The sequence below is a fragment of the Triturus cristatus genome, chromosome 9, assembly GCF_964204655.1.
Source record: "Triturus cristatus chromosome 9, aTriCri1.1, whole genome shotgun sequence".
NCBI lineage: Eukaryota > Metazoa > Chordata > Amphibia > Caudata > Salamandridae > Triturus > Triturus cristatus.
The window spans coordinates 367010520-367023552 of record NC_140592.1 but is presented as its reverse complement, the minus strand read 5'-3'; the positions used below and the strand labels follow the sequence as shown (position 1 = coordinate 367023552).

The following is a 13033-nucleotide window of genomic DNA, read 5'->3' as shown; positions in this document are numbered from 1 at the left end:
TTCAGCATCACCCGCAGCAATGCCAAAAATGCATGTCGTGCATTTTCATGCACAACATGGCAGGCACCGCGCGGTGCCTTCCGCATTGTGCATGCAAATGCAGGGAGGTACCATAGGTACCCCCATGTGCACCCCCAACTTCCTGGGGGCCTGCAACGAGCCCCCAAATGTGAATCCCACATGCATTTCTGCCGCCACAGTAAGGCTGCTCCCCGCCTGCATACAAATATGGATGGCAGTGTCTAGCAGACACCGCCACCATATTAAACCCTTTTCCGCCTGGTTGTCTCGTCGACCGGGTGGAAAAGCGGCAGACGTTCTTCCCGTCTGCCGCGGTACCCCCGCCATACTGATATGGCGGGGGGAAATGGGAGGCGGGTGGGGGATTATATCGGGCGATTGCCACTGCCATGCGGGCGGTGGCGATCCGCCCGACTTACTAATGGACCCTTAAGTGTCTCATTCTGTGCTCTGCACTGAATCTGGTAACTGGTGCAATTCCAAATTGTGTGCAAATTGCCCACCGGCTCAAAATGATCCGTGCTTAAAACCGGAAAATGTTGGCTGTAAAAGAGGTTAGGGCAAGGGAACCACAGAATTTTACCAAAACCCTTCCAACACATTCCATCCTGAGAACTTCAAAATAGGGAGGTAATATAATGGGAAAAAGTGCAATGTTTAGTAACAGTATTTACAGTGCTAAATTTGAGCTGGCAGTTGCAGGTGGGACCCATCTTCACTCATTTTCCAGACCAGCACTAATTTTTCTTCAACAGAGGAGAAAAGCAAGAGAAAATAAACCACAACAAATGGTAAAAGGAAGGAAGAGAAACATTGGCAATGGAGAAAGCAGGAATGAAAAGGAACCCAGGAGTGAAGTTAAGGGGCAGGAAGTGTCTGGTGATGGATTAAAAAGAGATGAGGTGGAATCAAGACTATGAAGTTTCGGTATTTGGCACCTCGAACTTTGATAGTGCTGGCCGCAGTGCTTTAAATGGGCCGGTACTCACCGGTACTGAGTACCGGCACTTCTTTTTTTCATCCCTTCAAGTACCGGCACTTCTCGCCCCGCCAAGGAGAGTACTGGTACTATTGTCTGATATGTTGTTCTTCGCTAATTCTGCATAGCCAGGGTGGCGCCTGCCTCTATGATACTCTGACTGCCAAACTGCCCGTGTACAGGGGCGGCTGGTGACATTTGAAAGTGGTGAGGCGTAAAATGATTGGTATACTTCACCGTTGCGAGCGAGCGTAGCGAGCGAGGCCGATCCCCTATAAGGAGGGTTCGGGGGGGTTCTCCCCCCGAGAATATTTTTAAAAAAGAGAAGAGAAATGGTGCATTTTCAAGCAAATTTGAGAAAGCAGGAAGGTTAATAAAGCAATTGTGAAAGTGCAGTTATAACATTAATAAAGAGATGTCATATAACATAGGTAGCTGCTTATTCAGTATAACCACAGAGCTTCATAACAGACTTCGAGATACAATGCATTTCTGAGTACCTCACTCACAGATGTTTTTTATTTAACAAACTAAACTGGTTACAAAGTAGCAGCATTCAACATTTTTTACTTTTTGTAAATGAAATCAGCACGTCTCTCTTTAAGAGCAGCAAACTTTTCAATAACTTTAATGTTAAAGTCCGGGATTTTCTGAACTAGCTTGCTCTCTACAGAGAGCATTGCCAAAGCATTGAGTCTTTCCTCAAGCATGGTGTTTCTCAGGAATGTCTTAATCCTCTTTAAGGCTGAAAAACATCGTTCTGACTCGACTGTTGTCATAGGAGTGGTTATGACAATTTTAAGTAAAGCCACTGTCTCTCCAAGTGACTTTTCCATATTAAGTTTATGTATTAAAGCCAGCAAAGACAAGGCACTTGTGGCCTTCCAGTACACAGGCATTGCGTACAGTACAGTCAACTCAGTTCTCAGCTCTTCTTTATTGAGCATAGGATAAGCTCCCACAGCCTCATTCAGAGCACGCTCCGGGAAGGATTCATCATAGTTGGCAAACTGTTGACTTTGCAATAATGTGGCACTCACCAAATGTTTTGTGAAAGTAAAACGCTCTTTGCCTGCACAATTACAATGTCACAGATCTCCTTTGCAATTCCGACCATAGTGGTGATGTTTTTCCTGCGGTTTGAGAAAGTAGATTGCTCTGGCAGTTTGCTGTCTAAATTGTCAACTCCATCTCTCACTTTGCTTATGCTTTGTACAAACATAGTAGTATATACTTGCACTTTGACAGTATCTATCTCTCATGCTTGTAACTGATTGTATAACAGGTCGACAGCTACCATTATATCATGAAATAAAAACAGTAAGAACTGAAACTCTCTGTCTTGTAGTGTTCTAGCAAAGCCACGGGCTTCAATCTGACTTTTGTAATCAAACTCATCATTGGCTTCTATGGCTTCAAAACATTTCTGAAGGTCCTCTCTATGTTCATAGATTAGGTTGACTGTACGGATGTTAAAGTTCCAACGAGTTGAGGATCCCCTTGGAACGCTTTTGTCTACAATGTCATGAAGTGCTTCTGTTCTTTTGGGGGAACACGAGAAGAATGCTGCCATGCCACCTATATCCTGAAAGAAAATTCGTGTCTCGGTGATCTTTGATACTGCCTGTTGCATAATAAGATTAAGTTGGTGAGCGTAACAGTGCACATAATGAGCATTAGGGTACACATCTCGAATTCTCTTCTGAACTCCACTAAGGCTTCCACTCATTACGGACGCACCATCATAGCTTTGCGCAATAAGTTTTTTTTTTTTGAGGCAGCTCTGGAAAAATTAAGCTCAGTTGACGCAGTATAGCTGCAGTAATGGTTTCTGCACTAGAGTCTCTTAAATGTGTGAAACCATAGAACCTCTCCACAACTTGTCTGTCATTGTCAATGTATCGAAACACTAATACGGACTGTGTTTTAGTGGCCACATCAGTGGTGTCATCAGCCTGAATAGCCACAAAGTCTGTGTTTTGCAATTCTTGCACAATATGGCTTCTCATAATTTCGAGCATACACTCAAGAAGTTCATTTTGTATTGTTTTAGAGGTGCCCTTAAAGACTGTAGCACTTGCTAAATGTGCTTCCATATCCTTGTCTATGCTTGCTATTAAATCCACAAGGCCTTTGAATATTCCAGGATTTGGGGAACCTTCCGATTCATCATGGCCTCGCAATGCCAGTTCAAAAGTACCACAGAAACTAATGCAATCAATTATTTTGGATAGAATCTGTCTGTTCCTATCAACTGCTTCATTGTGTTTCTGTATTGCTTTGCGGTATGCATCACTTATCTGCTGCTCAATCGGAGCATCTTCCCCCAACATTCCCAGTCTAGTCAGGTTTTCCATATGCTTTCTTGTGCGTGAATGCTTCTTTATTTTTTCAGACAAATGCTTCAAGTCTGTTACTCCTTGATTTGTCCAAGAAAACTCACCACTAAACAGCAAGCAGGGGAAGCAGAACAGAGAATTTCTTAAAGGGCACCCTGTAAGCCAATCAGCTTTTGTGTACCAGGCGTGTGAGAATGTACGTGTGGACATTTTTCCTCTGTCCTGGGAAGTTTGCTGTAGTTTTAGGTCAGGCCGATGAGGTCCCAATTGCTTTAAATGTATTTTCTCTTCAAGTGGCCGTGCCTGGAACGACCTTGTAATCAGCTCTTGTACTGTATTCATGATGCCGATGCTGGCCTTACCAATATATATTAAAGAAACCTGCCAATAATCAAAGTACAACATATAAGGTGCGGTGCAATAATATCAAATTTCAGTATAAATACATATATCTTGTGCAGTATCGCAATAAATCTCCAACAGCTCCCCTTTGCACAACATGACTGCTAAAAATACAGCCTTACTGCCTGCTGCCTCTGTGTGCCATAGTGGTTGCTGAAGGCACTGAAACAGACACTGCTTGAGGGCCTTGAACAAGGCAAGGGATAGATAGTGCTGTTAACAACCGTTATTGCCCAAATCACATGTGTTCAGAATGTGTGCCTAACCCAACCACCATGTACAGTGACCACACACATAGCCCTAACTCCAATCTAAAAAAACAAATAGCATCAGTTTCCTTACCTTTAACTCTGGTGTTTGCTGGGTCGTAGCCGGGGTGAAAGAGCAGCAAAGGAGGTCTTGTTCTTTGCCGGAAATATGACCAAAAATTTGGTAATGGTTGTGAAGCTTTAGAAGGTGCTGAAAATAAAAATAGAAACAATTTATTAAAATATGTGATGGATGTGTTAAGCTTCTTCCTGGTACTTGACAATTTCTTTCTTTGAGTTACAGAGTACGTTGATGTGAGATTTAGAGCAGAGAACTGAACAGACTAAAAAAGAAAAGCCAAGTGGCTTTAACGTGGTGGACGTGCATCTATATTTGAAACAGCAGCTACAAAAACATGAGCATTATTCCTTAAAAAATGTTTTTCAACCCACACAGTTCTTGAAATCAACAGGAATGTTAATGGCGAAAACTGCAGAAGCTTTCTGAGTTCCAACGGATAGGACAAACTCCCTCTAAATCTAAAAGACACAACTTCAGCTCCCCCATCTTGTTTGCCCTCCATATTGACCCACTGGTGAATCAACTACCAAGGAGCCAGATCATTAAGCTAGCGAGAGTTAACAGCTGTGAAACAAAAGTTATAGCATACACGGACGACATCTCTGTGTTAACTGCAATCCGCAGAACTGGGTTGGCTGAAGTGGAAAAACTTGGGTCAATTTTAGGATACCTTCTTAATCTAAATAAGGAAAACACTTCATTTAGGTTTAGAATGATTTCAGATTTTTTACTATTCTGTTTAACTTTGCATTTGGACCTTCGTGGCATTTATTCTGTACTGTTTGATTTTTAGATATTTTCTCTAATAAAACCCTTTTAACTTCAAAAAATAATAATAACTGAGGCGAGTCACTGATACTGAGGTAGCAAAAGGAAATGCAAGGCGGAGAGGTGATAGAGATTTGTTCTGCTATAAAGTTTAATATAAGAGCACACTTGGGTCATGTTTTTATACCAAGGGCGATGCAAAGAAACCTTCAAGTAACTGGTGTAAAATAACGTACACCTTTTGCAAGTTAAACTGATCTGCGAGAGGTGCACTGTTTTACGTCGTGAAACCTTTACTGGTTAATGCAATACCTGCACATATCTGTGTGTTTAACCAGAGAGGCACAGGATTGAATTCTGGTGTGGGCAAAAGTGTTTTTTTTAATGTTACGTGGTCCCGGCCTGTGAAAAAAGCACCCTGACATTGGCATAACAATAGCACCCGCAGAATTGTGGTCTGAGACATCCTGACAGGGTGCGAAGTGTGGGGGCCTCCGCCATGTACTTTGCAGGGGGACCCACCTCTAGTTTCATTACGCCACTGCACTTTGAATACGTACCTCATTATTTTAAATTTGCATTATTGACAGTATAAAATAGGCTGCCACAAAGTGCACACAAATATGTAGTTTTAGATTTTAAAAAACGAGCTTCCAAAATATCTAAGTAATGTGTATACTGTACCTAATGCAAACAGTTTTATAACTGTCTATTAAAAGAAGCAGTCTACAGCTCATCTGATCACCTTCAATATCGCCGAAAAAGAATACTCTTTAAGTGACTTCATCAATAAAACCAATACGGGCTTCCAAGGAGCCTTTACATGAGCAGATTAACCAAAAGAAAGCATTTACATTTGTTTCAGGGAGCAGACACCCTGACAAGAAGGTCTGTTCCTTGTTCCGTCCCTGGGATTCACAGCACATGTGCCTCTCTCCCCTCCACTTCAAATCAGGCATCTCAAATGTCTGAATCAACCGTCCCAGGACGGTTGCATTTAATATAAAGTAGGGGAACTGTTTTCTGTCAACTTACTAAGTATGGTGCATAGCGTGCCCCTCCGATCCCACCCTCTTCGACCGCTGGTTATATACCTAAAGAGAACAAGGTATATCGGCCGGCACAGCAGGGTTGCAACTGGGAAAAAAGGTTTGAGTCTCGGTGTTGGTTCAACATCTTGTGATTCTAGGCAATCACTTAATCTCCTGTGTCTGAAAAATGAATATACCCTTTTGTAAATGTAACTGGTGCTCATGTAAAGTCTCCAAATACCTTTGGGTTGAATGTGCGCTATATAAAACTGTAAAAAAAAAAAAAAAGCTTTTGCACAAGATCATGCATAGGCACGAGACAGTTCGTAAACGCATGATGCTCATGACTCCTGATTTCAAATGTAACATTTCATAATATTTAATGAATCTTCACAACAAACGCGTCTATGGCCAATGCGCCTTAGGCTTCCTGATTTGATGTATCATTTATATAAAATACATCACATGGGACAGGGCCTATGACAAGGAGGCCTGTATTCCCGGAAGTTAATTCCGCACCAGGCATTACCGATTCCGGGGGTATTGTTACTACCAGGTCTTAGTTCTAATGCGCATGCTGATTGGAATCTCTGGAAAGCTGAATCGGCCCTTGCACTGCTTTATTATAGGGTTGATGGTTGGAATGTGGAATGCACTAGCGTCACAGACTTGCGCGCATGTATTCTCATTCCGAGTGTCGTTAGAACGATAATAATTTAACACTGATTTGAAGTGGCAGTCACGTCGGCCAATAGTGGAGGTCAGAGTGACGTGTGTAGGGCCGAGGTCGAGCTAGACGGGTGCGGGCTATGGGGGCGTCTCGGATTAAAGTAAGCACGTGAACCAAGATACAACACAGCAGCATGACGGCAGCCGGCTACAAAATCTGGGGCGCACTACGGGGCATATATTATCAAGACAGGCAAATTCTGGAACTCTTAATCTGACCTCGCTGAGCCCTCGATCAGTGTTGCACGCTTCCTAGAGACGACACGAGTCACACGACGGGTCCGGGAGAGCCGACACACACTGTATGCAGACCGCCGCCACGAGGTGTGTATGCAGACAGTGGCACCGTGCGTGATGACGCGAAGGACTGCAGAGAGTGCGCTGCGCACCTCATGGCCAATCACTGTCACTGTGTTCACAGTTAAGCCACAGTGATTGGCCATTGTTGCGCGGCACCCAATACAGTTTCTTCGTAGGCTGCCGCGCGGGGTCTGAGACTGTCTCAGGCTCTCAGCCAATCCAGAGACGCTGCATTAGCAGCGCCTGCCCTGGATTGGCTAAAGAGCACGGATAGGGCTCGCCCATACCGAGAGACGGGGTTGCTGCATGAGGCAACCCTCGGCCTCTCTGCCCCCTCCCTCTCAGTACATAGAAGTGCCTAGCTGGCTGGCAGACAGTGCGGCGAATGCGCATGCTCGTGGTTTGTCGAGAGCCAAACTCGAGCATGCGCAAATAAATTGCGAGCCGCTGTCAGTGCAGGGTGAAACTGAAACAAGTTGCAACTGAACAGACTGTCACTCAACCTTCTAGTGCTCGCCCCCCGGCCCCACCCCGTTCATGTCCCGACTCCCGGCCGGCGGCCGCTACACAGTAAGAGTTGAATAATAAATATTCATTGCTGGATTTGCTGCAAGCACACCGCGTGCGGTGCGTTAAGTGGGGCTCCGCCCCTGCGCCTCAATGGACGCACCGCCGCTGCCCGTGTAGCCCTGTGCTGAGCCCCTGCGGAACTGGAACCGTTCAACAGCAGCTCAGTTTCATTATGTCTTTTACATGTAGGTGTTGAGAATTTCACGTTCACGCTGAGCTTGACAGAGCAGTGTCCGTTACATTCAGACACTGCTCTGTCAATCACAGTTACACTATGGTGTGCATTTGTGCACACCCTGGAATCCAGGCGACCCACTGAGAGTGGCAATTAAGGAAGCCACGGAGGTAAGGAGTTAAAAGTGTCCTTTATCCTGTCGAACACTTTTGTGTTAGTGTTCGACTGATTATGAGTGGTCACGGCTTGTGTGTGCCTTTAGGTGTAAGCGAAAGAGGAAGATATAGAATCTGGAAAGTCTAAGAAGGTGTTTCAAAGAAAGTGTGCAGACTGCTTGGTACGTGCTTGTATGCTCGGGCCTGTGTGAGTGTGTCTGCACACGAGAATTTGAGTGCAAAGCCCAATGAAAATAAATAATAATAACCAGAGCCACTGTAAATATGCGTCAGGGTTGATTCAATTATGCCGCAAGAAAAAGCAACTTATGCTGCGTAATGCAGAATAGTTCTTGATTGTATTACTTAATTATTTGTAATTTGTATACTTGTTAACACTGTCTGGCAATAGGTTGCACTTCAGTTTAAACATTGCAATTAGCAACAGGAAGGTGAGAAGTCAACCTTTGGAAATGGCCTTCCACTGCGCAGCAGCATGTGTCGGTAGGATTTTACTAACTTTTGAATTGTTTGAGGTAGAAACAATTTTTTTTTGTTAAAAGCTGAAGATTATGCAGCAGAGGGTGTAACAAATGTGGCAGATCCATAATTTATGTGAAAATTAATTGCATACTTCCACTTTCCTGACAATAACAGTGTGGCATCAAGAAGATGCACTAGACAAACAAGTAGTGGCAAAGCCATCAGGTGTGGCCTTGGTAAAGCTGGTGCAATTGTTAATTCAAAAAAAAGATGATTGCACTAATATGCCACAAAAAAAGAAAACATGCCTCCTACATCTGGTAAGCTTAAGCATCCAAAAATTATTTTTAATAAAAAAGAATTTACCATTGAATATAATTTAACAGTATCAGTGCGCCCTATCAGGCATGTGACTTAGAATTGTTTTTTGGTTGGGGGGAGTTTTATACAGCAGAAACTAGACTCCACGGTATTAGAGCACTTTACATGAGCACCAGTTGCGTTACAGATGGACACATTAATTTTTTGTGAGGCACAGGGAGATTAATTGATTTGCCCAGAATCATAGGATATTGAGCATCCCTGCGAGACTCGAACCCGGTTCTCCAGCTTCAAGGTCAATTTCTCTAGTTGCTCGGGAACATCCTCTCCTCAACTTGTTTAGAACCCCTTTTTAGTTTTAATACACATCTCATGGAAGTATGGTTCTTATTGGTGCAAGTTAAAGCTACGTTGGCCCTTAATTACTGTAACCTGGAGACCTATTTTAAACAAACACAGTGACTAAAAAATGGATAAAAACTGCCAAAGTAAAGTACTGGCCCACCAGCCTGGCAGTGAGGTGCACTTTTTAAGGCAAATTTGCCCATGTGATTAGGAAAAATGTCGTCACTCATAGTGCAAGGTGTTTAGTTGCCTTCATGGGCTGCCGCTTTTACCCCATGCTATTTGTTGTGGTGAGTGGAAGCAGAATGTGGATGATAGCTGAACAGACCCAAGGATGAAGACTGTTGAGTAAAATTCCCCTCTACATGTGTATTTTTTATTTATGGAAATTAATTTCATAAGGCTGATGAGACAGCTAAAGCGGTCTCTGGCCAAACCTTAAAATGAAAAGGGGGTTAGCTGGGCTTCATTTTCCTGCAGGATCTGAAGGACAGATCTGTGATGCTCTTTTGCTGCATTTATTGTTTTCTATCGTCCCGTGTTAAGATGAGAGAGGACTAGGGGCGTGTGTGCGGGATGGTGGAGAGGGGACGGCAATTAATAGAATCTGGCATGGCTGCATAAAATGCATTAAAAGGGTTCAGTAGGTTGTAATACAAGGATCCTCTGCTATATATTATAATTGTACCAATCTTTAAGATGGGGAATGGATGAATAGGGTAGAATTCCAAGACATGTCCAGCAAGCAGAGAGACTTGCAGAATCCATAGTGAGTTATTTTAGGCTGTCCTTTCACTGTAGGCAACACACCCCTGTTAAGTCACGAATCTGATAAGGAAATGTGGGTTGTGAGCTGAGATTACTTCTGTGCCAGAAGAAACCACAAGCCAGTCAGTCTTGATTATTTGAGGCCTCAAACATACTTCCATGTGTTACGTAGGATAGGTTGAATGAGGGGCCTAGGAGCTCCTAGATGGTCGGTGGCTTCAAGCAGAGGGTGGCAGATGCTAAGTATTCTAAAGTGTGGTGGCAGTAATGCATGAATTGTAATACTGTTCAAAGAATGTAATGTCATCTGAGCTAAAATAATGAGATGTGCATAGTGTTACAAAGAATCTACCCTAGAATATTTATCTACTCACCTTCTGACACCAACTAAAGACGATGTAAGAAGACCAGATGTGAGGGAGACACAATTACATATCTGCCTTCATGCTTGGCTGTGCCACGCCTGGGCCGGTGGATTCATGACTCATAAAGAGGGATAGTTGAGATGTTTGACATCCCCCTTCCAGCCGCTAAAAATGTTTATCGTTGATTTGTTTCAATAGCGCTTAAAAGCTAACACAAGTCCCACCTATCACTGCCTCTACTCTGCTCCGCACACCCGCTGCAGACCCAGTATGACAGTGCCCAAATTAACATACTAAACTACCAACACCCAGTACCCCGCAGTGCTGAGATCTCATTGCATATAAGAGGAAATAAGGATGAGCCCTTTAAATGAGATCTCTTGAAAACTATGGTGCTAAAGGAGGGACGATGCCCAGGACTGTACAAATACGGTCTGGTGTTACCTGGTTTGAAAGAAAAAATGGTGACGCAGTAGTCTAGGAGTGTGCATGTTGAAGCTGCTGTGCCAGAGTTTCCCCCTGCAATTTCCTTTCATGTAGTAAAGATAGGTGGAAGGACCATGGCCACTTACGTTACAGACCCCCAATGTATACATGTCAACATATTGGAAATACCTAAGGGTTATTAGAGAGATACATTTCAATGTTATTTTCTGTTAGCTTTCTTGAGAATGAAGGAAAAAGGATGAGAAAGTTAAAATATAATTTAAAGCTAAAAGTTTACCCTCTGTTTCACAAGTTTTTGCATGCATGCCATTATGAACTAAGTGCTGTTCTTTGTGAGCTCAGCCTGATCTTTTCGTGGTCTGTGTTCTCTGTGAGAAACAAGGTACAGAGCAAAGATCTGAAATTCCAGAAGCAAGGTCTGATAGGGCTGAACCAGGACCCCACATCACTTGCACAAGATAGTACATTAGTGGCCCAACATCACATGCTGCCCTAAATCACAACAACGACTCATGATGAGACAAGGAAGGTTTAAAAATCACAGTGTTGAGCAGCATGAAAACATTTCTGGCCAAAGACCACACAGAATATGTCGAGATCATTTTAAGTGCAATGGGCTGCATACATATTTTAGTGGGTCATAACAGCAAAATGGCTATTAATTACTAAGCATGTGTTATGTTACATGTGCAGAGGGAATCTGCACATATGGGGAATTTGAGATTACTAACAAGGATAATGCAAGTACAAAATGAATACACATCAGATGGAAGAAGTGCCATTGTATCATATCCCACCCTATCCCCACCCCTAGCCCCGCCCACTAGCCACACCCCTAACTCCGTTTGATGAGTACCTGCACTTATTTTTTTCCATTTAAAGCACTGGCTGGCCGGGTGCTTCCAAACAAACCTTTGGTCCCCAGCCCTGGACTTATTCTTTTACAAACTGAGCACCGAACATTATCCCGGGGTGCTTTCACTTCCGAATATTTTCAAGAAAGTTCAAATCCTCGTGAAAAATGTTAAAATGGTAACTTATTCACTTGCTGGCGAGCGGAGAATTTAGGGAAGAGCTCAAGAATGCCTTTTGTAGTCTGCTATTCTCCCTCACAAGTTATTGAGTTAACCATGACTAACTGCAGTCTAAATTTAATCTGACCCTGCATTTGGAACAGGTACACAGCGGGGAGGGGGGGCGCTTGACAAATGGAGATAGATTCACAGCTTGGCTATTTGCTTACTCATTAAGAAATACAACTTCTCTACCTTATTGCGTGTGCCCCGCCAGGCTGCTTCCCCATCCTGCTGGGGCCAGACACTGTCAGGAACCGCAGTAATCCGCGCCCTGCAGCTTTCTATCTCACCTCCTCCGCGCGCAGCAACCGCCAACTTTAATTCCAGGCTACTTCCGGGGCTTCCGGCAAATAGGTGAGGTGGAGGGCTTGAATGAAGCAGCTGCATCACTGGGAGGGCCCGGGCCTGCTCATGAGTGAGGCAGTTTCACGGTGCAGCATCGGCGAAGGGGTGGTGGGTAGAAAAATTGTTTGCGACATTGAAAGAAACTAACTAGCATAAGAAACTAACTAGCATTACTCCAGAAATTCTAATTTTATGAAGCACCACTGCAAGGGTCGAGTGCCTTGGTCTGAGGTATCGGGGAGGGGGGGGGGGGGGAAGGGGGAGGTAAACTGATTCCTTTAGACCATGGGTACTCACAAACTTTCTGGTCCAAAATTACAGTGTGGTTTGTGGCCGAGGGCCGCACCGGTAGGAGTGGGGGGCGGAGTCAGTGGGAGGGGTGGGGCTAAAGTTAAAAAAATCAAACCCGTTTCAAAATAGACAATGCTGTATTTTAGAGGAGATGTAACTACAAAGAGCACATTTTGATAATACATTTGTATCAGCAGACAAAAGCAATCTTAATAGGCATTACATAGCTTCATACATACTTTGACTCCAATTCCATCACAGTCTCTTTCTCTCTCTGTCAGTCAGTCTCTCTCTCTCTGTCAGTCAGTCTCTCTCTCTCTCTCTCTCTGTCATTCAGTCTCTCGCAGTCAGTCAGTCTCTCTCAGTCAGTCAGTCTCTTTCTCTTTGTCAGCCAGTCTCTCTCTCTGTCAGTCAGTCTCTCTCTCTGTCAGTCAGTCTCAGTCAGTCAGTCTCTCTCAGTCAGTCAGTGTCTCAGTGAGTCTCTCTCATTCAGTCAGTCTCTCAGTCAGTCTCTCTCTGTCAGTCAGTCTCTCTCTCTCTTGCTCTCTCAGTCACTCTCTCTGAGTCAGTCTCTCTCTCTGTCAGTCTCTCCCTTTCTCAGTCAGTTGCTCTCTCTCTCAGTCAGTCTCTCTCTCATCCATTCTCTTTCTTAGTCAGTCAGTCTCTCAATGTCATTCAGTCTCAGTCAGTCAGTCTCTCAGTCAGTCAGTCAATCAGTCTCTCAGTAAGTCAGTCTCTCTCTCTGTCAGTCAGTCTCTCTCTCTCTGTCAGTCAGTCTCTCTCTCTCTCTGTC

At 43.9% G+C, this 13033-nt stretch overlaps 1 protein-coding gene across 4 annotated transcripts in view; it reads right to left on the bottom strand.

Annotated features, from left to right (window-relative positions):
- Window positions 1–12067, bottom strand: part of LOC146797955 (uncharacterized) — a 68054-nt gene extending 55987 nt beyond the window's left edge. For 3 of the 4 annotated variants that reach the window (XR_014969083.1, XR_014969082.1, XM_085627812.1), the window contains exons 1-2: window positions 11797–12067; window positions 4084–4200 (exon numbers count right to left, since the gene is read on the bottom strand). Coding sequence is in view for 2 of the 4 variants with exons in the window: in XM_085627812.1 (XP_085483938.1) it covers window positions 4084–4200; window positions 11797–11991 (312 nt within the window). In the remaining 2 variants the exon portion in view is untranslated. The remainder of the gene's footprint in view (window positions 1–4083; window positions 4201–11796) is intronic. The other variant, XM_085627813.1, reaches the window with a different exon arrangement.
- Between the last annotated feature and the right edge of the window lie 966 nt (window positions 12068–13033).